Source organism: Pongo pygmaeus, chromosome 9 (assembly GCF_028885625.2).
Source record: "Pongo pygmaeus isolate AG05252 chromosome 9, NHGRI_mPonPyg2-v2.0_pri, whole genome shotgun sequence".
Lineage (NCBI taxonomy): Eukaryota > Metazoa > Chordata > Mammalia > Primates > Hominidae > Pongo > Pongo pygmaeus.
The window spans coordinates 7,829,115-7,852,965 of NC_072382.2; the positions used below are offsets into that span (position 1 = coordinate 7,829,115).

Here is a 23,851-nt window from a genome sequence, read left to right on the forward strand (position 1 = left end):
AGATGAGCAGGACTGCAGCTAGCAGGCTGCAGAGCTGGCTCCAAGGCCTGGTGGAGTTCCCCAGACACGCAGAGCTGATCTGGGCCTCTCGGTTCCTGTGCAGGAGCCACGTTTGATGTCGCCATGCGCTTCCTGTATGAGTGCCCCTGGCGGCGGCTGCAGGAGCTCCGGGAGCTCATCCCCAACATCCCTTTCCAGATGCTGCTGCGGGGGGCCAATGCCGTGGGCTACACCAACTACCCAGACAACGTGGTCTTCAAGTGAGCCTGGGGTGGGGTGGGCAGACGCTACCTGGTGTGGCCCAGAGGGTACTGAGCCACGTCGTGATGGCCTCTGTTCTCCACAGTCGGCCTGACACCAAGTCTCTCTGTGGCCACACGCAGCAGGGGCTGCTGTTTGGAAATATCGAGAAGTGTAGGATGGGAGTTGCAGAACCGGACAGGCTTCTAAATTACTCCCTCACTCCTGGGGCAGTGGAAGGCCTGAGACTTGCCTGGGTCACTCGGTGCAGGGCTGGGATTGGAACCCAGGCCTCAGGACTCCTTGCTCAGTACCCTCTTCCACAGCCTGCCACTGGCCTAGCTGATCCTCCAGGGCCTGGTCCACACTTGTGTGGCCACCCCCGCCGGTGGATGCCACACCCCCTGCCAGGCCAGATCCTCAGATCTCATTCTCCGGGGGCAGTAGAGTGGGTCCGGAGGGAAGACTGTTCAGAGGGAGGTGGGGTGGGGCTCAGCCCTGGGCTCTCTCACCCTCGCAGGTTCTGTGAAGTGGCCAAGGAGAATGGCATGGATGTCTTCCGCGTGTTTGACTCCCTCAACTACTTGCCCAACATGCTGCTGGGCATGGAGGCGGCAGGAAGTGCCGGAGGCGTGGTGGAGGCTGCCATTTCATACACAGGCGACGTGGCCGACCCCAGCCGCACCAAGTACTCACTGCAGTACTACATGGGCTTGGCCGAGGAGCTGGTGCGAGCTGGCACCCACATCCTGTGCATCAAGGTGCCTGGGCCACTTGTCCATCCCTCCCTCTCTGCCCTGGCCATGTCCCCACCACCCACAGGCACACATCCTGCCCCGTCTACCATCTCTCTCTCTCTCTCTCCCACTTCCCCCAGGACATGGCCGGGCTGCTGAAGCCCACGGCCTGCACCATGCTGGTCAGCTCCCTCCGGGACCGCTTCCCCGACCTCCCACTGCACATCCACACCCACGACACGTCAGGGGCAGGCGTGGCAGCCATGCTGGCCTGTGCCCAGGCTGGAGCTGATGTGGTGGATGTGGCAGCCGATTCCATGTCTGGGATGACTTCACAGCCCAGCATGGGGGCCCTGGTGGCCTGTACCAGAGGGACTCCCCTGGACACAGGTAGGAAGAACAGCAGCCCGTGGCCACACCCCTCTCAAAGCCGCAAACACCACCAGTCCCAGTAGTGTTGGACCTGCGTAGGATCCAGATGCCCTGCTCTGGCCTTGCCGCCTTCTGTCACCTGAGTCAGACATGGGACCTGAGCTAGCCCTGGGTCCCGGAGGAGTCACACATTTCTAAGGCCTCCTCTGACTCTGGCCTCCCTGCAGAGGTGCCCATGGAGTGCGTGTTTGACTACAGTGAGTACTGGGAGGGGGCTCGGGGACTGTACGCGGCCTTCGACTGCACGGCCACCATGAAGTCTGGCAACTCGGACGTGTATGAAAATGAGATCCCAGGGGGCCAGTACACCAACCTGCACTTCCAGGCCCACAGCATGGGGCTCGGCTCCAAGTTCAAGGAGGTCAAGAAGGCCTACGTGGAGGCCAACCAGATGCTGGGCGATCTCATCAAGGTGAGCTCAGCTCAGCGCTCCTACCTGACCCAGCCCTGCATGCACCTGCCGCTGGCCTCCTTGAGGTGCCTGGCACCCTAACCTCCAGGGCCTTCTCCTCAGGTGACGCCCTCCTCCAAGATCGTGGGGGACCTGGCCCAGTTTATGGTGCAGAATGGATTGAGCCGGGCAGAGGCCGAAGCTCAGGCGGAAGAGCTGTCCTTCCCCCGCTCCGTGGTGGAGTTCCTGCAGGGCTACATCGGTGTCCCCCATGGGGGGTTCCCCGAACCCTTTCGCTCTAAGGTAGGGAAGGCCCAGCATGGTGTGAGGGTGGGGGCTGGATGCAGGACTTGGGACTGATCCTCCGCTTTGCTCCCCAGGTACTGAAGGACCTGCCGAGGGTGGAGGGGCGGCCCGGAGCCTCCCTCCCTCCCCTGGATCTGCAGGCACTGGAGAAGGAGCTGGTAGACCGGCATGGGGAGGAGGTGACGCCGGAAGATGTGCTCTCAGCAGCTATGTACCCCGATGTGTTTGCCCACTTCAAGGACTTCACTGCCACCTTTGGCCCCCTGGATAGCCTGAATACTCGCCTCTTCCTGCAGGGACCCAAGATCGCAGAGGAGTTTGAGGTCAGTGGCTCTGGCGCTTCTCCATACTCCACCCTGGCCCCCTGCCCCAGAGCTCTGGAGTTTAGCTTGGCTGTCACCCAGCCTCGCAAGCTTTGGGAGCAGAAAGGACCCTTGAGACCGGGAGCTAGGCCTTTAGGAATGAGGAGCCAAGGCCCAGTGTGGGGACTTCCTACGGCCAGGGCCGGGGGACTGCTCTCCCACCTTGGCGTCCAGCTCTGAGTCTGCACACCCTCCCTGCAGGTGGAGCTGGAGCGGGGCAAGACACTGCACATCAAAGCCCTGGCCGTGAGCGACCTGAACCGGGCCGGCCAGAGGCAGGTCTTCTTTGAGCTCAACGGGCAGCTGCGGTCCATCTTGGTCAAGGACACCCAGGCCATGAAGGTATTGTCTCCCCCAAGGGCCAGCCGGGCGGTGGGGCTTGGCTGGGCCCAGGATCTCACGTCCCCTCTGCCCCGTGTCTTCAGGAGATGCACTTCCACCCCAAGGCCCTGAAGGACGTGAAGGGCCAGATCGGGGCGCCCATGCCCGGGAAGGTGATAGACATCAAAGTGGCGGCAGGGGCCAAGGTGGCCAAGGGCCAGCCCCTGTGTGTGCTCAGTGCCATGAAGATGGAGACTGTGGTGACCTCACCCATGGAGGGTACTGTCCGCAAGGTTCATGTGACCAAGGACATGACACTGGAAGGTGACGACCTCATCCTGGAGATTGAGTGATCTTGCCCCAGACTGGCAGCCTGGCCATCCCCAAGCCTCCAACAGAAGCTGTGCTGCCACGGCAGGCCCAGGCCAGCCAGTGCCCGAGGCCAGGAAGGCCGGGCCGTGGAGGTCCTGTCCACAGCTGGACAGGAGAGACACCGCCTGCGGCGGCTCATTCCTTTCAGCCATCGTCCTTTCCTCCGGCGGACAGCTGCTCACATGTTCATCTCTTGCCAAATAAGGGTCCCCTCCTCACTGGAGACTACAAGTGGTGGGTCAGGTGGTCCTAGGACCCGGGGGAGGTTTAGGGGTCCTATCTCCTGGGGGAAGGGGAGATCTAAGATGTCCCAGGTCCTGGGAAGTTTGCGCAATAAAGCTGGCTTTCCCCTGTCCTCCATGCTGGATCCTGTGCAGCCCCCAGCCTGCACCACTCGGCAGTGGAGGGCTGCCGTTCAAGCTCCCCATGGGTGGGCAGGTCAGTTGTGTCGTCCTCCTCAGAGGGTAGTGAGGATGACCATCGTGGCCCTGTTTAAAGTCACTATTGGATGCCTACTGTGTATACTCCCCAAACAGGACTTGTAGTACTGAACTTGCTTGAGGGGTGGGGCCTGTTCTAAGTATTTAACACCTATTAACACAGGGAATTAATCTTCATCCTCTTATGGACACAGAAATCAAGTCACAGGAAGATTAAATAATTTGTCCAGGACTCCACAAGTAGTAAGAGAGAGAGATGAAACCCAGGCCGTTGGCAGACTCGCCTCCCAGCCCCGCTGCTTTATTTTCTAAAACCCAAGGCCAGCGTCCCACCTCAGTTAGCAGGTAAATGCAAGCAGGTAGTACCACCTTCTGGGCAGTGGGTGAGACCCTCGGGAATGGTGATCCGGCAGTCTTGTGTGTGCTCTGGATGTGAGAATGTTGGCGGGAGGTGAGGGGGAGCACCGGGTCCAGGGTCTCAGGTTCTAGCCCTGCCACTCCCCATGACCACCCCTGCAGACTCCTGCTCAGTTCCCTTTCCTGCAGTGGGGACAGTAACCCTGCCTGCACCATTGCCCTCCTGCCCACAGGTAGGGGGAGGATGGTGAAGGGAGCAGGAGGCTGGGCAGTTCCTGAGATGGAGGGTGGGCATGGGGAGGCCCATGCAGGAAATCGGCCTCTGAATGGGAAGCACCCAGCGGGCCTCTGCCCAGTGCTCCCAGTGCCAGTCCAACCTCTGGGATGGGCAAGTCACAGTGGGCTTGAGCCTCTTCCTTTCTGGACCGCCAGGTCCTAGATGTACCCTAGGAGGCAGGTGACTGCGATGCTGCCCTTTCCATCCGGGTGGATGTCGTGGTCACGGCCAGCCGGCAGGCATCGCGGGGGAGTGACTGCACATCCTTTTCTTTCCCTCAGTGGCCAGCCTCAGAGAAGGGACCTTGGGACAACCTCCTTGATCGGGGAATGAGACCTAAAGGGCTAATACTCTTCCCTCCCCCATCCTGCCCGCCCCCGACCCCGGAGATGGAGTCTCGCTCTGTCGCCCAGGCTGGAGCACAGTGGTGTGATCTTGGCTCACTGGAATCTCTGCCTCCCAGGTTCAAGTGATTCTCCTGCCTTAGCCTCCTGCCACCACGCCCGGCTAATTTTTTGTATTTTTAGTAGAGACGGGGTTTCACCATGTTGGTCAGGCTGGTCTCGGACTCCTGACCTCAAGTAATCCAGGGCTAATACTCTTTCAAGAATCTAATTTTAAAAGGGGCATAGGCAGGGAAACGAGAGCCCTTCCAAAAATGATGGAGAGCAGGCAGAACACTTGCAGGTGCTGAGAAGGACCCTGGAGTCACCATGTTGCCTGGCAAAGTCCCCGCCACCCTCAGGGCTGCAGCCTGTGTTCTGGGTTCCTCTGGGGCAGAGGTCAGAGGTGGAAAGAACCAGAAAAGCCTCTACTTCTGGTGACTCAGGGACCTATTTCCTCTTGTGAAAAACAAGGCTGGTAGACTGTGGAGACCCTGGCAGAGGCTTCAGGCCAATCATCTTCCCCTCAGAGGAGACAGGTCGGAGGCTCCATTGCTGAGGTCAGGGCCAGGGCCATGGTTCCCACTCCCTGACCCGTCAGCCAAGGCACAGGCCCCAGGATGAGCTGGGCTCACACCTGGTACCCGCAGTCTCAGACCCAACCACACTAGGACTTTGGGGCATGGCTCCAGGCTCCCAGCAACCAGAGCTCCCAGCCCATCCTGTACTCCAGGGAACTACCCGCCGGGATGCACCGCCCAGATGTCAGTGTTCAAGGTAGCTGGGACAGGTGGTGGGCACACTCCCAAGAGCTGCCTAGTCTTCACACAAGATCCCAAATAGACCGACTCCCAAAGGCCCAAGGCCATGTTACCCAAGTTAAATCTCTTTAATATCCCAATACAAAGTCCTGATGCAAAAAGACAATGAGAAAACCCAGGAAGTTGGGGGGTTGGGGTGGGGAGAGATTTTATAAATAAAAAACCCCGAGCAGCTTTTCAGAGGCAGAGGAGCTAAGAGAAGCAGCAGTCCAAAGTGAGGAAGGGAGTGTGTGGCTCCTGGGACCTGCCCCTTGTCCCCTCACTCACCGCTGCTCGTAAACACCCCTTTCAAAAGGGGCTGCACCCTTTGGATATCTGCTTCTTTCTCTTGGTCCCTGGGATGCAACTAGCTCTGGCTTCAATCCCCTACAAAAATTCCTGAGATCTCGGGGACCCCAGCCAGCCCTTCCCCTGCAGTACCCCTTGGTGGGGAGGGCTGGGGAGCCAGTGAGAGTTCGTAGTGTATCCAGGAGCACGGGTCAGAAGCACAGGGGAGCCTCTGAGTCCCCGGCCCGCTCCAGAAGCACACAAAGGGGAAGGCTGCCGTAGAGCTTGGGGTCCGTGAGGGGCTGGAGCAGAAGCAGGAAGAGTCCCACACCCAGGGCATAGCCTGCCAGCAGGGGCCGCCTCTGCGGGTGCTCCAAGGCCGCGCAAACAGCTGGGAAACCCATGTAATTGCAGAAGGAATGGCAGAGAACCGGCCCAATCAGGTGTCCTGGGGAAAAGAGACAGCAGCTCAGGGAGCAGCCCTACCACCTCCTCTGGCCCTTCCACGGCTAGTGATCCTCATCCCCTGAAACAGGAGATCAGGATCCCACTACCCCAGCCATCCACCCACACACCACAGCCTCTGCTCCTTTCCACCTCTCAGACCTCACCAGGCTGAGGGCCCTGGCTCAGCCTGTCTCAAGGACTCGAGTAGAACTTGTTCCTAGAACAAACAGTATTCCCAGTCTCCCACCCGCTCCTGTGGGCCCCCAGGGACCCATGAGGGACTGAGGACCAACCTGTGCGGATGAAGAGGAAAGCAGTGTAGGCACCGAAGACAGCTGTGTAGGAGAACTGGAACGCTGGAGACGGGGAGGCCGCGAGTGACCACACCTGCACGCCCTTCCTGCCCCCGCACTACACACCCATCAGCCAAAGACCGACCATCCCCTCCCCCTGGGGCAGTAGCTGCCTGCCCCACCACCTACAGCTGTCCTGCACCCCAACTCCCACGGTCAGTGGCCTCTCCAATACTGTAGCCCTCAGTTCCCAATTCCTTCTCCAGAGTGGCCATTAGCGACATCATCATACAATCTAACCCAGGCCAGCTAGCCAGGACTCACCAGCAGACAAGAAGATGTTCCCCACGCTGCTCTGGCGGAAACGCAGCTGCTCAATAATATGGTGAAAATGGGCTGGGAAAAAGGTGACAATCACATCACAGTCATTCCTCCCAGCCTCCCTTCTAGGACTGCCCCTCACCTCAAGCCCCCTTCTGAGCTCTCATGCTGAGAACACACCAGGACCAATCTGGCCAGACTCACCAACTCCAAAAAAGAGCGGGCAGGTGAACACAGCAGGGCCCAGACCCATGCACGGTGCTAACATGGGCAGCATACAGGCCCGGAACACCAGCTCCTCTGTCAGCGGGGCGATCACTTGGTTCCGCAGCCAACGCATGTCTGTGAGGCAGCGGGCCCAAGAGCGGGGGGCTGCAGAGGGAATTCAGGACAAGCTGTGAGTGACGGCCTATCGGACAATGAGACCCCAGAGGCTCCAAGGATTCCTCTCCCACAACTTTACCCTGGCCAAACTCAGGTTAGGCATCAATACTCCTGAGGACGGGGGTGTGGACCCAACATAAACCCAATGTCTTGAGATGACCTGAAGGGACGACATTAGCTGAGGCAGGGCATCCTGGAAGTAAACTCTGGAGACACCAAAATTTAACCAAGACCAGGTCTGGTTGGGGGAGCAGGGGACAGTGCTCTCTGATCCACACCAAATACTGCTGGGGGTTCCCAGGGAACTCCTTGGACGTTGGGAATCAACCCTTAGAGACCACCTAGCTCTACGTTTCCATTTTACTGATGAGAAAACACACCCAGAGAGATGAGATTTCACGTGTCCAGATCACATCCCGAGCCCACTGACTCCCTGCCCCATTGCCCTGGACTGCCTGTGCCTACTTTTCCCTTCAGCCTTTAAGACTCACCCAGGACAACCTTCAGCCCATCTGCCAGGTCACAAGGGCAATCCATAGAGAGCTGCATCAGTGGGCCCAGGAAAAGAATCTGAGGGCAAGAAAACACTTTCACCAAAACCCACCGCTTTTGCCCAGACCTTTGCCCATGCTCCCTGAGACTCCAAGCTTGAAATCCTCTCAGCCACGATTTCCAGACCACGCATACCGGAGGACCCTGGGGCCATCTCAAAAGTCCTGTCTCCCATCAGCCAAAATCCGAATACAATCAATAGGAGTCCATGGCACTGCGCATCAGGTTGATAACAAAGACCAGAAGAAAAAATACAGCAGGAGAACTCACCATGGTTAGCAACAGGGGCAGCAGCGCCGCTGGGAAAATGCCCTCCAGCCTGAAGCCCATCAGGGTGAGCAGGGATGTGCCTGGCTGAGCCACAGGAAAGGAGGCATCAGTTTTGCTTCCGCCCCCAAAGACCCCTGAGCTCTCGCCCCCGTTGCCCTTTGCCCCGCCTCCTTCGCACCTGGATGCCTGTGAGTTCCCTCCAGAGCAGCACGCACAGGGGTGAGAGACTGGACACCACCAGGACGCTGGTGAAGCGCCGCTTGATGACGGCGGGATGGTCCCTACGGAGGGGACAGTAAGTTCAGGGGGCCCGCGGCTGCCCATGAGCACGGCCCCGCCCCCGGCTCGCCCAAGCTCCGCCCGCAGGGCGCGGGTTCCGGCCGCGCGCAGCCCCCGCACCTGGGCAGTTCGCTCTTCCAGACGTAGAGGCTGCCCACGTAGGAGCAGGCGAGGCTGAGGCAGGAGAACACCGACACCCAGCAGCACAGCCCGGGGCCCGGGCCGCCCAGCGCTGCCGACTCGGGCGGCCGCTCCGGCCGCGACACCGACAGCAGTCGCAGCCCATCCCCGCCCAGCGCCGCCATTGCGCCCTGACCCGCGGCGCGGACCAGTGACGCAGTCCCAGGGAGGTGTGGGTGACGTCAGGCCGCGGCGCGGCTCCAGGCCCCGCCCCTCCCGGGCCCGACGCGGAAGCAGACGCGGAGGCGGACTTGGTGAGCGCGGGGGCAGCTTTATTAAACCACGGGACAGCGGCGGCCCGCAGCCTCCGGATCGGTGGGCACTTGCGGAAGGGGACCCGGCTCAGGGCCCAGGGCTGGGACTCAGCCACTCTGACAGGTTGGAGACCTCCTGTAGCCACAGCACGTCCTGCGGGAACAAGGGGGCCCGGGGTGAGGACCCCTCAGCAGCGGCCCGTGGCCTGCACCTCCTGCTGAGCCCTTCCCTGCGCGGCCCTCGCCCAGTTACCTCTAGGCGGCTCCCGAGGCTCGCCCTGCCCGGCGCCAGGGCCCTGCCGTGAGCCTCGCGGGCCTCCCTTCCGCTAGGAGTGAGGGCGGCCGCGGTGGCCTCCGGGCGGCGCGGGGCGGCCTCTGACGGGCTCGGGGCCCTGGCGGAGCGCAGAGCTCGCATCTCCTCCATGCGGGAGCTGCCCCTCTTGAGCCTCTTGTTTTCTGCTTGCCCGCTGGTATCTAGGAGAAAACAAGCCTCCTTCATCTTACTTTCATGGCCCTGTGCTAGGAGGACCCTTGGGCAAGGGGAAGCCTGGGAGAAGGGGCGCCGAGGGGCTCTTCCCACCGCATCCCTGTCAGCAGGTCCCATCCACACCAAAACCCTGCAGCTGTGGGCGCTTCTGGAGCAGCCCGAGGCTGCAGAGACGTTTCAGGGCCTCCCTATTCTCTCACCCGGGCGGGAGATTGTCCCGAGCCCTCACTTGGGGGACTCAGGCCGCTCAGTAGCTTTCTGTACAGATTCTTCCTGGAGTCTGCACTGACAAGCTCCCCTCCCTGCCAGCCTCTGTCCCCGCCTCACCTCTCTGGCCTCAGTTCTGTCTCCCTTTGTTGCTCACGTTGCATTGAGCAGTGCCCATAGGCAGCTTTCCTACTCTTAACTGATTCATTTGTCAAATAAAAGCGAGTTTAGGTGGATAGATTCTTTCCCAGCAGGTCTTGGGGATGCAGATCAATGAGCTTTTCCCTGAGAGAAGCTCACAGATGGTAGGAGGGGATGCAGACCTGTGTACAAAGCCCAGGGTTAGAATAGAGAAGGAAGCCGACCACCTCTGGATGTGAAGAAGGGTTTCCATAAGGAGATGGAAACCTGAGCTGGCCTTTTGTTTTTTTGAGACAGGGTCTTGCTCTGTTGCCCAGGCTGGAGTGCAGTGGCACAATCCTGGCTCACTGCAGCCTCGACCTCCTGGGCTCAAGCGATCCTACTGCCTCAGCTTCACCTTCCAGAGTACCAGGGACCACAGGGGCGTGCCACCACACCGGCTAATTTTTTTTACTTCTTGTAGAGACAGGGGTCTCACCGTGTTGCCCAGGCTAGTCTCAAGCTGTCCTCCTGCCCCAGCTCCCCAAAGTGACGGTATTACAGGCATAAGCCACCACTCCTGCCCCAGAGCTGGGTTTTAAAGGATGAAGAGTGATATGCCAGACAAGGGAGAGAAAGGGAATTTCTTGCTGAAAGTTAACGCAAGTAAACTTTATGCAAAGGCATGAAACAACTTCCTATATAAATTTTTACTTTTTAAAGATGGGGTCTCTCGCCTGTCATCTAGGCTGGAGTGCAGTGGCGCGATCATAGCTCACTGCAGCTTTGAACTCCTGGCCTCATCCTCTCGAGTAGCTGGAACTAAAGGCACACACCACCTTGCCTGGCTAGAAACAGATTTTCATCTGTAGGAGACAGGAAGCCAATAAAGAGTTTTAAGCACTGGTGAAATATATTGGTAATTTTGTACTTGAGAAAGATTGTTCTTTCAAAGGTGTGGCTTAGATCAAACTAGAGACAGGAAGACCTTAAGAGCCCAGTGACAAGTGAAGACAGTGGGGATGGAGGCGTCACCAGGAATCAGAAGTGTTCATCAGGCCTAAGTGATAGGCCTTTGTGAGCGCCTGGATGTGAGAGAGGCCTCTTGGCCGGGCGCGGTGGCTCACGCCTGTAATCCCAGCACTTTGCGGGGCTGAGGTGGGCAGATCACGAGGTCAGGAGATTTAGACCATCCTGGCCAACATGGTGAAACCCCGTCTCTACTAAAAATACAAAAATTAGCTGGGCATGGTGGTGGGCGCCTGTAATCCCAACTACTCGGAGGCTGAGGCAAGAGAATCACTTGAACTTGGGAGGCGGGGAGGTTGCAGTGAGCTGAGATCATGCCACTGCACTCCAGCCTGGGCAACAGAGGGAGACTCTGTCTCAAAAAAAAAAAAAAATGAGAGGCCTCCTGAATGAATCCAAGATTTCAGATGTGATAAATTGGATTAATCATGACAGAGACTAAAGTCTCTTTAGTCAGGAAAGAGGAAACTGAGGTACCAATGGGACCTCCATGAGGAGCTGCCTGTGAGCAAATGAATCTCCCAGCTGGCACTCAGCAGAGGCCTTGGCTGGTCATACCAATTTGAGAGTCTTGAGCCCAGAGGCAGTGGTCAACAGTTGGGATGGAAGATAGCTGGGTGGGAGAGCAGAATGAGCACTATTTAGGCATGACCAGAGGAAAGCAGGTGAAGAGAAAAGCCCAGAGAGGGAAAAACCAGGCGAGTCATAGCCTTACAGTGCCAAATTTTGCACATAGTTCAGATACAATGAAGGTAAATGCAAAATTTGGTAATTAAGAGGCCTTCCCTAAGGGGAGAAGTTTCAGAGGCCACAGAAAAAGCAAGTACCCTAAGTGAGGGAGAGAATGAGAGGAAGAAAGGGAGACAGGGTGCATGCAGCTTGTGGTTTTGAGATCCTTGGCTGAGATGTGATGGAGAGGGGTTGAGGATAAGTGGCTGAGATGTGATGGAGAGAGGTTGAGGATAAGTGGCTGAGATGTGATGGAGAGGGGTTGAGGATAAGTGGCTGAGATGTGATGGAGAGGGGTTGAGGATAAGTGGCTGAGATGTGATGGAGAGGGGTTGAGGATAAGTGGCTGAGATGTGATGATGGAGAAGGGTTGAGGATAAGTGGCTGAGATGTGATGATGGAGAGGGGTTGAGGATAAGTGGCTGAGATGTGATGATGGAGAGGGGTTGAGGATAAGTGGCTGAGATGTGATGATGGAGAGGGGTTGAGGATAAGTGGCTGAGATGTGATGATGGAGGGGGTTGAGGATAAGTGGCTGAGATGTGGTGATGGAGAGGGGTTGAGGATAAGTGGCTGAGATGTGATGATGGAGAGGGGTTGAGGATAAGTGGCTGAGATGTGATGATGGAGAGGGGTTGAGGAGAAGTGGCTGAGATGTGGTGATGGAGAGGGGTTGAGGAGAAGTGGCTGAGATGTGGTGATGGAGAGGGGTTGAGGAGAAGTGGCTGAGATGTGATGGAGAGGGGTTGAGGATAAGTGGCTGAGATGTGATGACGGAGAGGGGTTGAGGATAAGTGGAGGAAGTTCAAGGTCATGGGAGATTTTCTTCTGACGAAGTGAGAGCTTGACCTGCTGAGGGAAAGGAACTCAGGGGAAGGCTGAAGGTGCAGCAGTGATAACTGATGCAAGCAGGTCCTGAGAAAGCAGGAGGGACGATCCCACCATGAGCCTGGAGGAGATGGGTCCCCACACCGATGAGGTTCTGCAGTGGGAGGGTGCAAGTTGGGTGAGTTTACTGAGAAAAGAGATCAGTAAGTATGAAGCAGGAGGCAGAAACTGGGTAGATTTTTTAAAGAATGGAGTAGCCACTGAGGGGCAAAGGCCAGAAAGGCAAGGGGAAGGACTGACAAACCAAAGGCTCCTGAGTGAGTGGACCACCGATGGATGGTGGCATCAACACATAGTTTGGTGATTTTCTTCAGCAGGGTTGCCCATGTGAGGCGTAGAATGGATGCTGATGAGAGCCACAGGTCTGTAGGACAGAACAGCCCAAGCCATCCTCCAGGGGTTCTACCAGGTTATAAATGCCTAGATTTTAAAGCTCATGTTGCACATTGGAGAAAACATGGGCTTTGGAGGCGGCAAGCTGAAAGTCATTACCTCCTGCTAAGCGTTCTGCCTGACCTGAGCCTGGGTCCTCTGGTTTGTTAGGATCCATGCCTCCCCCTGCCCCCCAGAAGGGCACTGTAAGGACTAAATGAGATAAGGCTGTGGAAGACCCCAGCATCTCCCCAGGGTCCACAGAAGGTACTGAATTAAATGTTAATTTTTTTCCTTGTATGGGAAGATACTTATTCCTTTGTCTCTTCTGACTGCATAAATACTGAATTGTATGTATCATATTTGCATTTTTTAAAATCTCCAAATCTAAATTTATAAAAATAGATTCTTTGCTTTATACAAGCATTCACAGCAGGGTTCTTTTCAGTAGCAACAGCCCCCACAACATTTAAAACATGGTTCAGTTGACAGTGATTTCAGGGACACATCTTAGGCCTAAGCATAAACGCGTATGTGTTGTAGTTGTGACCCCAGAAAGAGGGATTTACCAACCAAGCATAGGTGCTGAAGTCACAATCCCCAACTTCCCTTGACCCAGATACTGTTTTATCTGAAGGACACAGGATCTGTAGGAGGGCATCCCTGCTAATTCGGCTCTTCCAGAGACAGCAGAGCTAGGCTGCCTGGGTTTGAATTCTGGCTCTGTCATTTACTGGCTGTGTAGCCTTGGGTAAATTTATTGATATCTGTGGGCCTCAATTTCCTCATATGTAAAATGAGAGTTAATAACAGTACCTATAGCTCCTAGGATAGTTTTGAGAACTAAGAGCATTAGTACATTTTAAAAGCTCAGAATAGTACCTGGCATCTCTGCTAGTGACTGAATGTGAGAGCTGCTGTATCCCTGCTGCTGCGGGCTGGGAAGGCTGTTTAAGCATTGCAGGAGACGTGTGGAGAAAAGACTTCAGTATAATTGCAATCACAACACACGCACTGACACTTCCCCATAACACACATTAAGAGTGACATGGTGCCAGGCCAGGCACGGTGGCTCATGCCTGTAATCCCAGCACTTTGGGAGGCCAGGGCAGGCAGATCACAAGGTCAGGAGATCGAGACCATCCTGGCTAACACGGTGAAACCCCGTCTCTACTAAAAATACAAAAAATTAGCCGGCCGTGATGGCGGGCGCCTGTGGTCCCAGCTACTCGGGAGGCTGAGGCAGGAGAATGGTGTGAACCCGGGAGGCGGAGCTTGCAGTGAGCCGAGATGGCGCCACTGCACTCCAGCCTGGGCGACAGAGTGAGTCTCTGTCTCAAAAAAAAAAAAAAAAAAAGAGTGACGTGGTGCCTGCTCCTGGGAGCAGCCTCCAAATCCCAAATAGTATTAACCAAAATGGGGGGAGCTGCAGCATCAACCCCAGTGATCAAGAAAAGATGTGAAGGAACCAACTGGTTCCTTCTGGGGCGTCTGTAGTCCCAGCTATGTGGGAGGCTGAGCCAGAAGAATGGCGTGAACCCGGAAGGCAAAGCTTGCAGTGAGCCAAGATCACGCCACTGCACTCCAGCCTGGGCGACAGAGTGGAGACTCTGTATCAAAAAAATAAAATAAAATTCAGGGCCCTGAATCTGCGTATTACCTACCCCCACCCCATCATGTGCAGCTATCTGTAACTGCACAGACTTTAATACAAATTTCTAGTCCTGTCCTAACATCTTGGGGAGGGAAGACCTGCTGCTGCCTTGAAGACCCACAGTGGCAGCAATAGCCCACTAAATTGCAGAAGGACGCCGCTGTAGTAGAAGGTACAGTGGAATAGTTTGAAAGTTTGAACTCACGTTTTTTCCTTACTCAGCTGCAGTCCAGGGCTCACTTGAAAAGCTAAAACCTTACCTGCTAGGAGCTCCAGGCTGCTGTTATCAGGTGCATCCTCAGTGCCCTGGGTTGAGTCCTTTTTCTCTAGGGTTAGCTGCTTAAAAAAATTAGAAGTCCTAAGTGAGTTTTGTAGAAACATGAACGAGCCCTAGTGAAACAGGAGTGTGCCTGTTGGCTTCACTGACCTCACAAGGTTATCTGCCCTCACCTGGAACTCCCTCTTCCTCCTGGCTCATGAATCCCCCTACCCACCCTCCAGTCTTCAAGGTTTCCCTCTGTGGATCCTTCTCCACTCTGGCCACTCACGGCATATCCTTTCTTCTCTGAGCTCCAGTCTCTTGGCTACTGCCTGCCCATTCCTCGGGCTCTGCATACTCTGCAAGTATCCTGTGTGCCCATTCATCAAGTAATGTGCATATGTCCATTTTCTACACCCTAAATCCCTTCAAAGGCAAGGGCCGTCATGCCTTTATCACTTTACAGCTAGCAGAGTGCCTTACACAAGGTAAGTTTGACTGAGAAAGTCAAACCTGGGAAGCCACAGGGTATATTCTGTAGTCATCTGTAGCCTCCTAGAGCCCTGCCACACTGGTTAGTTCAATAATTTGGACAGAGAAAAAGAGGTTCTTACTGAGACCAGAACCCAATCCTCCCAGCTCCTTTTCAAGAATACAGATGTATAAAAATAGATATCCTCTTCCTCAAAATTAAAAATTTATAGCCAGGCGCGGTGGCTCATGCCTGTAATCCCAGCACTTTGGGAGGCCAAGGCAGGTGGATCACCTGAGGTAAGGAGTTCGAGACTAGCCTGGCCAACATGGTGAAACTCCGCCTGTACTAAAAATAAAAAATTAGCTGGCTGTGGTGGTGGGCACCTGTAATCCCAGCTACTCAGGAGGTTGAGGCAGGAAAATTGCTTGAACCTGGGAGGTGGAGGTTGCAGTGAGCTGAGATCATGCCATTGCACTCCAGCCTGGGTGACAAGTGAGACTCCATCTCAAAAAAAAAAAAAATTAAAAATTTGTGCTTCCCGACCGGGTGCAGTGGCTCAAGCCTGTAATCCCAGCACTTTGGGAGGCCAAGGCAGGCGGATCATGACGTCAGGAGATTGAGACCATCCTGGCTAACACAGTGAAACCCCGTCTCTACTAAAAATACAAAAAAATTAGCCGGGTGTGGTGGCGGGCGCCTGTAGTCCCAGCTATGCGGGAGGCTGAGGCAGAAGAATGGTGTGAACCCGGAAGGCAGAGCTTGCAGTGAGCCAAGATCACGCCACTGCACTCCAGCCTGGGCAACAGAGTGAGACTCTGTCTCAAAAAAATAAAAATAAAATTTGTGCTTCCCATGAACAAAAGTGAAAAGTCAGTCCACAAGAATGGGAGAAAACATTTACAAATCATACCTGCTAAGGTACTTTTACCCAAATTAAAGAACTCTTTAAAATTTATTTATAGGCCAGGCACGGTGGCTCACACCTATAATCCCAGCACTTTGGGAGACTGAGCCAGGCAGATCATGAGGTTAGGAGTTTGAGACCAGCCTGACTGAAATGGTGAAACCCCGTCTCTACTAAAAATACAAAAATTAGCCAGGCATGGTGGCGCGCACCTGTAATCCCAGCTACTCAGGAGGCTGAGGCAGGAGAATCGCTTGAACCCGGGAGGTAGAGGTTGCAGTGAGCTGAGATTGCTCCACTGCACTCCAGCCTGGGTGACAGCAAGACTCCGTCTCAAAAAAAAAAAAAAAAAAATTATATTTTTTGTAGTGACGAGGTCTCACTATGTTGCCCAGGCTGGTCTCAAACTCCTGGGCTCAAGCGATCCTCCCACCTCCGCCTCCCAAAAGTGCTGGGATTACAAGTGTGAGCCACCTTGCCTGGCCCAAGGTAAAGAACTCTCATAACTCAGTAATTTAACAAACCAATTTAAAAATGGGCAAAAGAGGGCAAGGCACGGTGGCTCATATCTGTAATCCCTACACTTTGAGAGGCCGAGGCGGGCGGATCACAAAGTCAGGAGATCGAGACCATCCTGGCTAACACTGTGAAACCCCGTCTGCACTAAAAATACAAAAAATTAGCCGGGCGTGGTAGCGGGCGTCTGTAGTCCCAGCTACTTGAGGCAGGAGAATGGTGTGAACCCGGGAGGTGGAGCTTGCAGTGAGCCGAGATTGCACCAATGCACTCCAGCCTGGGCAGCAGAGTGAGACTCCGTCTCAACAACAACAACAACAAATGGGCTAAAGATTTGAATAGACCTTTCTTGAAAGAAGATATACAAATGGCCAATAAGCACATGGAAAAGATACTCAGCATCAGTATTCACTAGAGAAATGCAAATCAAAATCACTAAATTACTTCACATGCACTAGAATGGCAGTAAGAAAATGACAACGGTTAATGAGGGTATAGAGAAATTGGAACCATCACACAGTGCTGGCAGGAATGTAAAATGATGCAGACTGTGGAAATCAGCTCGAAAGTTCTTTAAAAAGTTAAAACATAGTGTTATCATATGACTCAGCAATTCTACTCCTAGATATATACCCAAGAGAGTTACAAGCATGTCCACACAAATACGCTGTTCATAACGGCATATTCATAATAGCCGAAAAGTGGAAAAAACTTGTGTTCATCAACTAATTAATGGATAAAATGTGGTATATCAATACAACAGACTATTATTCAGCCATAAAAAAATGAATGAAATTGTTATATGGTACAACATAGATGAGCCTTAGAAACATGCTAAATGAAAGAAGGCACATAAAGGCCCATGTTGTATGGTCCCATCTATATGAAGTGTCCAGAATAGGCAAATCCACAGAGATGGGAAGTATACTAGTGGTTGCCAGGGGTTGAAGGGAGAGGGGAACTGGGACTCACTGCGAGTAGGCACTGCTAATGGCATGATGGAAATGTTCTGTAATTTAGTGGCAATGGCTGCACAGCACAGTGAGTATACTTAAAATCAATGAGTTATATTCTTTAAAGTGGTAAATATTATGGTATATGAATTATCTCCATGAGAGATCTATCATATATTGTTTACTAAAACAAGTTTTAGTTCCCAAGTAATTATATTCCAAGGAACACAGGAGGGGCAAAAATAATCCTAAAGACATAAAGAAAGAAACAGGATATTTTCTAAACATTTTTATCTTAAGAGAACTTTTTTTTTTTTTGGCTTTAGCTTGGAAAATCTTGTGTCATAGATAAATCTTTCTCCTATCTTGAAATTGGTCTTATCAAGGAACTACCCACATTGAGATATGAAGCTCTGGGCCTCTCTGGGAGCCTTGCACACCCTTCATTCATCACCTGGTCCCCCAGATAAGACAGCCCTGACCTCAGGATACACCTTGGATTTAACATTCTATGGGACATTTATTTCTAGTCTACCCCCTCCCCCTACCTGCCGGAAACAATGCCTTTCCTTAGAAAATTGCCTCCTTGATACTACTACTACTCATTCTGGGTTTAAGTTCTCAGTCCCTACATACATCTATGACACTAAACCCTGGAGTACTATCTTGTTCACTCCTTCTTGGCCCACTGTCTCTGTTCCAACATTCAGGCTTAAAATACCACTCCTAGCCAGGTGCAGTGATGCACGCCTGTAGTTCCAGTTACTCAGGAGGCTGACACAGGAGGATCACTTAAGCCCAGGAGTTCGAGGCTGTAGTGCACCATGATCACACCTATGAAGAGTCACTGCACTCCAGCCTGGGCAACATAGCGGAAACCTGTTTCTAAAAAAATAAAAACAAAAATAATACCCTCTCCATTCCTGCATGACCTTTCCCTGAATATATTCACTCTGAATACACACTCCCTCATTTTTTCAGTTTCTCAATAAAGCATATAATGGATGGTTTTCTTCCCTGTTACCCAAGAGGTCAGCTATTCTATCTTTCCTGTTTAGAAATGGAAACAGAATGGCCCAGAGGTCAAAGAATTTGACCTATCATCCTTAGTCTTGTAGTTCTGGCTGAAGCCACTGGGTGCCACTCTTGTACCACTAACAAGTTATTTATCACTAAATGGCCATTACCAGAGGATGTTGAGTGGAGAATTATGGGTTCTACTCAATGACCTGGATCATTCATCTGCCGTGGGCTTGCAACCCAGTCCTCTGTGTTAACAATATTACCAGGTCTCAGAGCCGGGAGACCTCAGTACAAATTCTAGCCTTGCTATTTACTGACTGTGATTCTGGGCAAATTATGAAAGTTCTGTGATCAGTTTCCTCATCTGTAAAATGGGAAAACTATGACCTAATTTATAACATCTTTGCAGAGATTAAAATGAAAATCTTGGCACAGATTAGGGATTCAGTAAGTGTTTCTTCTTTCCAAGACCTATGACTACTGGTAAGACCTTGAGTTCACTAGCCATATGCCAAATTAATTGGGCTATGAATGGCCCTGAGGCTATAAGCCATGACTATAGCAAAAGAACAGGGTAAAAGAGGTCATCATCTTTTTTTTTGAGACAGAGACTTGCTGTGTCGCCCAGGCTGGAGTGTAGTGGCATGATCTTGGCTCACTGCAACCTCCGCCCCCTAGATTCAAGCGATTCTCATGTCTCACCCTCCTGAGTAGCTGGGACTACAAGGGTGTGCCAACAGGCCCGGCTAATTTTTTTATTTTTAGTAGAGACAGGATTTTGTCCTGTTGGCCAGGCAGGTTTCAAACTCCTGATCTCAAGTGATCCACCTGCCTTGCCCTCCCAAAGTGCTGAGATTACAGGAGTGAGCCACCGCACCTGGCCCAGATTATCTTTTTTAGGTCTTACTGGGATACCACAGAGGCCCAAGTAAAAGTACTTCAGAGGCTGAAACACTCCTAGATCCTGAGGAGTCCCTCTGCGCATATATCCTGGGTCCTATAATAACGGCACATGCCTTACCCTGAACCTAGAAAGCTGAAGATGTGGATGGCTGTAGTGAACTGCATTCTCCCCCACCCCAAATATGTCCAAATCCTAACCCCCAGAATTTGTGAATGTGAACTTATTTGAGAAAAGTCTTTGCACATGTAATTCCAGATCGAAAGATGGGATTAGCCTGGATTTAGGGTGGGCCCTAAATCCCTTATTACCTGCCTGTAATCCCAGCATTTTGGGAGGCCAAAGCAGCCAGATCACCTGAGGCTAGGAGTTCGAGACCAGCCTGGCCAACATGGCAAAACCCTGTCTCTACTAAAAATACAAAAATTAGCCGGGCATGGTGGTAGGCACCTGTAATCCCAGCTACTCGGGAGGCTGAGGCAGGAGAATCGCTTGAACACAGGAGGCGGAGGTTGCAGTGAGCCGAGATCATTGCCACTGCACTCCAGCCTGGGCGACAGGGCAAGACTCGGTCTCAAAAAAAAAAGGCAGAAAGATTTGAGAGACAGGGAGAAAGCAATGTGAAGATGGAGTTACAGTTTGGAGTTATGCAAACTACAACAAACCAAGGAACAGTTTTTATCAGAAGCTAGAAGAGGCAAGACAAGGAAGCACTCTCCTCTAGAAACTTTGGAAGGAGTGTGGCCCTGCCAACACCTTGATTTTGGACTTCTGGCCTCCAGAACTGTGACACAATAAATTTGGATTGTTCTTAAACCTTCAAGTTGATGTTAATTTCTGACAGCATCCCAGGAAACTGATACAATGGATTTTAGCTTTATTTGCTCAAGGCGTGGACAGCGGCTTTCCAAGTCCGAGGGAAACTGGCAAGAGTATTTGCGGTGAAGCAGCTGAAAGGAACAGTGGATGCGTTCCTGGGAAGTGCATCCTAGAAGGCACAGCCAGCCATGGGCGGTGTGGTGAAGCGAGCACTGACGGCTTTACTGCTGCTCTGTGCCTCTCTAGTCACACTGAAGAGGAGGATGGTCAAGTCCATAAGATGCTTTGATCCTTAGGTGCCTGGGCACCTAAACTTCCCCACCCAATCAGACAAGCAGAAGTACAAGGGGCAGAGCAGATGCAGAGGAGGCACCAAAGGCCCTGTTACTCATTTTCTCAGAAACAGTGTCCATAGTGCGGTGGCTCACGCCTGTAATCCCAGCACTTTGGGAGGCCGAGGCCGGAGGATCACGAGGTCAGGAGATCAAGACCATCCTGGCCAACACGGTGAAACTCCGTCTCCACTAAAAATAGAAAAAACAATTAGCCGGGCATGGTGGCAGCCGCCTGTAGTCCCAGCTACTCAGGAGGCTGAGGCAGGAGAATGGCGTGAACCCAGGGGGTGGAGCTTGCAGTGAGCCGAGATGGCGCCACTGCACTCCAGCCTGGGCAACAGAGTGAGACTCTGTCTCAAAAAAAGAAACAGTGTCCATAGTTTTTATAACTATTGAGATATAAACTGACAGAGTAAACTGCGTACATAGAAAATGTACAGTTTTTTGTTTTCTTTTTTTTTTTGAGACAGTCTCACTCTGTTGCCCAGGCTGGAGTACAGTGGCATGATCTCAGCTCACTGCAACTTCTGCCTTCAAGCAATTCTCCTGCCTCAGCCACCCAAGTAGCTGGGATTATAGTCGCCTGCCACCACGCCCAGCTAATTTTTTAAATATTTTTAGTAGAGATGGGGTTTCACCATCTTAGCCAGGGTGGCCTTGAACTCTTGACCTCGTGATCCACCCGCCTCGGCCTCCCAAAGTGCTGGGATTACAGGCGTTAGCCACCGCACCCAGCCGAAAATGTACAATTTTTAAGTACACATGTACATACCTGTGAAACCATCACACAATCAACATAATGAACATATTCATCTCCCTGCAAGTGTCCTGCTGCCCTTTATAATCATTCCAACTCTCCCACCTCCCATCCTCTAGTAACCACTGACCTGTATAGATTAGTTGGCATTTTATAGAATTATATGTAAGTGCAATCAGACAGTATGTACTCCTTTAGTTCTCGATTTTTTCACTCGCCATGCTATTCAGAGATTCATCCATGTCACTGTGTGTATCAATAGTTCTTTCCTTTTATTGCCACATAGTGTTCCTTTATATGAATCTACTACAATTTGTTTATCCATTTACCTGTTGATACTGGGTTGTTTCTCATTTTTGGGGCTATAACAAAAGTGCCATGAAGATTTGTGTATGAGTCTTTGTGTGGAGATATGCTTTCATTGCTCTTGGGTAAATACCTAGGAGTGAAAGAGCTAGGTCATATGATAGGTATATATTTAACTTTTTAAGAAACTGCTAACTGTTTTCCAAAGTGCTTGTACCATTTTCCATTTCCACAGTGTATGTGAGTTCTTTCTTCCACATGCTTGTTAACATGTGGTATAGTCAGTCCTTTTATTCCAGTGGTATGAAATGATTATCTCATTGTGGTTCTTCTTTGAACTTTTGTTGTGACTGATGATGTTGGGCATCTTATGTCTTTATCTGCCATTTGTGTATCTGTAGCTTCTTTCGTGAAGTATGTTCAAATATTTTGCCCATTTAAAAAAACCGAGTTGTGTTCTTATTAATGAGTTTTAAGAGTTCTTTATATATTGAGGATATTATGGTAAGGTTTTTAAACATTCAATTTTTAAAACAGATAACAGTGCTATCAGGTACATAGGGGTACTTCTTCTTGAGTGAGCTTCGTATCTTTCAAGGAATTTGTCCATTTCATCTAAGTTGTCAAATGTACTGTAACTTGTTCAAAATATTCTGATAATCCTTTTAATATCTGATGCTACCTTTCTGATTTCTGATAGTGACAATTTGTGTTCATTCTTTTTATTCTGATTAGTCTGGCTAAATGTTTATCAATTTTATTAATCTTCTAAATGAGCCACCTTTTAGTTTCATTGATTTTTCTCCATTGTTTTTCTGGTTTCTGTGTTACTGGTTTCCATTCTGATCTTTATTATTTCATTTCTTCTGTTTAATTTGTGTTTAATTTGCTCTTCTTATTCTAGTTTCAGTTGGAAATTGATGTCATGGATTTGAGCCTTTTTTCTTTTCTAACACAGGCATTTTCCCCTCTAAATACTACATCAGCTACATCCCACAAATTTTGATAATTTGCTTTTCCATTTAATTAAATTAAAATATTTCTAATATCCCTTTGATTTCTGTGTTTAACTCATAGATTATTTATAAATGTGTCATTTAGTTTCCAAATATTTGGGGATTTTCTAGATAGCTTTATTGATTTTGCTGTAATAATTCTATTATAGTCAGAAACATACTTTTATGACTTAGATCCTTTAAAATGTATTGAGACATATTTAATGCCTTAGAATACGTTCTATCTTGCTAAAAGTGCCTTGTGCACTTGAAAATAATGCATATTCTTCTGTGGTTGAACAGAGTGTTTTTATAAATGCCAGTTAGGTCAAAGTGATTGAAAGCATTGTTCTGACTGTCTCTGCTTATCATAACTATCAATTATTGAGAGAATTATATTGAAATCTCGAAATATAATTTTGGATTTGTCTATTTCTCCTTATAGTTCTATTAGTTTTATGTTTGTTTATTTATTTATTATTTATTTATTTTTGAGGCAGGGTCTCACTGCCACCTAGATTGGAGTGTAGTGATATGATTTTAGCTCACGGCAACCTCTGCCTCCTGGGCTCATGCAGTTCTTCCACCTCAGCCTCCCGAGTAGCTGGGACTACAGGCATGTGCCACCACGCCTGGCTAATTTTTCTATTTTTTTGTAGAGATGGGGTTTTGCCATGTTACCCAGGCTGGTCTTGAACTCCTGGGCTCAAGTAATCCACCTGCCTCGGCCTCCCAAAGTGTTGGGATTACAGGCATGAGCCATCGTTCCCAGCCCCCCTGTATTATGGTTTTGTTTGTTTTTTTTGGGACAGAGTCTCACTGTCGCCCAGGCTGGAGTACAGTGGTGTGATCTTGGTTCACTGCAACCTCTGTCTCCTGGGTTCAAGCAATTCTCCTGCCTCAGCCTCCTAAGTAGCTGGGATTTCAGGTGCAGGTCGCCACACCCGGCTAATGTTTGTATTTTTAGTAGAGACAGGGTTTCACCATGTTGGCCAGGCTGGTCTCAAACTCCTGACCTCAGGTGGTCCACCTACCTCGGCCTCCCAAAGTGCTGGGATTACAGGTGTAGCCACCACACGCGGCCTGTATCTCAACCTTCCCAGTAGCTGGGACAACAGGCATGTGCCACCACATCCAGCTAATTTTTGTATTTTTAGTAGAGACAGAATTTCACCATGTTGGCCAGGCTGGTCTCATACTCCTGGCTTCAAGTGATCCACCTGCTTTGGCCTCCCAAAGTGCTAGGATTGCAGGCGTGAGCTACTATGCCCGGCCTCAGCTAATTTTTTTTTTTTTTTTTTTTTTTGAGACGGAGGCAGAGGTTGCAGTGAGCCGAGCTCATGTCACTGCACTCCAGCCTGGGCAACAGAGCGAGACTCCATCTCAAAAAAAAAAAAAAACACACACACACACACTTTTATCTTTTCCCTTTTTGG

At 51.4% G+C, this 23,851-nt stretch overlaps 3 protein-coding genes and 1 long non-coding RNA gene across 23 annotated transcripts in view; 2 read left to right on the top strand and 2 right to left on the bottom strand.

The window, feature by feature from the left end:
- Nucleotides 1–3,516, top strand: part of PC (pyruvate carboxylase) — a 112,435-nt gene extending 108,919 nt beyond the window's left edge. For all 9 annotated transcript variants that reach the window (XM_054441744.2, XM_054441750.2, XM_063671673.1 and 6 more), the window contains 8 exons: nucleotides 104–260; nucleotides 761–1,001; nucleotides 1,118–1,367; nucleotides 1,577–1,821; nucleotides 1,924–2,103; nucleotides 2,181–2,429; nucleotides 2,670–2,810; nucleotides 2,894–3,516. In XM_054441744.2, coding sequence (XP_054297719.1) covers nucleotides 104–260; nucleotides 761–1,001; nucleotides 1,118–1,367; nucleotides 1,577–1,821; nucleotides 1,924–2,103; nucleotides 2,181–2,429; nucleotides 2,670–2,810; nucleotides 2,894–3,142 — 1,712 coding nt within the window. In that variant the 3' untranslated portion in view covers nucleotides 3,143–3,516. The remainder of the gene's footprint in view (nucleotides 1–103; nucleotides 261–760; nucleotides 1,002–1,117; nucleotides 1,368–1,576; nucleotides 1,822–1,923; nucleotides 2,104–2,180; nucleotides 2,430–2,669; nucleotides 2,811–2,893) is intronic.
- Nucleotides 3,517–5,488: 1,972 nt separating this feature from the next.
- RCE1 (Ras converting CAAX endopeptidase 1) lies at nucleotides 5,489–8,576 on the bottom strand. 2 transcript variants are annotated; one of them, XM_054441755.2, is made up of 8 exons: nucleotides 8,373–8,576; nucleotides 8,152–8,254; nucleotides 7,974–8,057; nucleotides 7,643–7,721; nucleotides 6,972–7,139; nucleotides 6,771–6,842; nucleotides 6,447–6,509; nucleotides 5,489–6,154 (listed from the first exon to the last, which is right to left on the bottom strand). In XM_054441755.2, exons 1-8 carry the CDS (start codon nucleotides 8,555–8,557, stop codon nucleotides 5,919–5,921), a joined length of 990 nt encoding a protein of 329 aa, XP_054297730.1. In that variant the 5' UTR covers nucleotides 8,558–8,576; the 3' UTR covers nucleotides 5,489–5,918. The 2 variants fall into 2 exon arrangements, with proteins under 2 accessions (XP_054297730.1, XP_054297731.1); XM_054441756.2 differs by lacking the exon at nucleotides 6,447–6,509 and having other exon boundaries at nucleotides 8,373–8,557.
- Nucleotides 8,558–23,851, top strand: part of LOC129009063 (uncharacterized) — a 56,366-nt gene continuing 41,072 nt past the window's right edge. Inside the window, exon 1 of one of the 2 annotated variants that reach the window (XR_008492616.2) lies at nucleotides 8,558–8,686. This is a non-coding gene — a long non-coding RNA (uncharacterized LOC129009063). Of the gene's footprint in view, nucleotides 8,687–8,719; nucleotides 8,811–23,851 lie in introns of those variants that run through there. The other variant, XR_008492615.2, reaches the window with a different exon arrangement.
- Nucleotides 8,686–23,851, bottom strand: part of TOP6BL (TOP6B like initiator of meiotic double strand breaks) — a 99,634-nt gene continuing 84,468 nt past the window's right edge. For 9 of the 10 annotated variants that reach the window (XM_063671676.1, XM_063671677.1, XM_063671675.1 and 6 more), the window contains 3 exons: nucleotides 14,433–14,511; nucleotides 8,940–9,160; nucleotides 8,686–8,840 (listed from right to left, as the gene is read on the bottom strand). In XM_063671676.1, coding sequence (XP_063527746.1) covers nucleotides 8,775–8,840; nucleotides 8,940–9,160; nucleotides 14,433–14,511 — 366 coding nt within the window. In that variant the 3' untranslated portion in view covers nucleotides 8,686–8,774. The remainder of the gene's footprint in view (nucleotides 8,841–8,939; nucleotides 9,161–14,432; nucleotides 14,512–23,851) is intronic. The other variant, XM_063671674.1, reaches the window with a different exon arrangement.

Coding starts and splice junctions, on each gene's coding strand:
- RCE1 (XM_054441755.2), bottom strand. CDS start 8,557: ATGGCGGCGCTGGGCGGGGATGGGCTGCGACTGCTGTCGGTGTCGCGG. Junction 8,058..8,151: donor GGGAACTCACAGGCATCCAG/GTGCGAAGGAGG, acceptor CCTGTGGCTCAG/CCAGGCACATCCCTGCTCAC. Junction 6,510..6,770: donor GAACATCTTCTTGTCTGCTG/GTGAGTCCTGGC, acceptor CCCCGTCTCCAG/CGTTCCAGTTCTCCTACACA.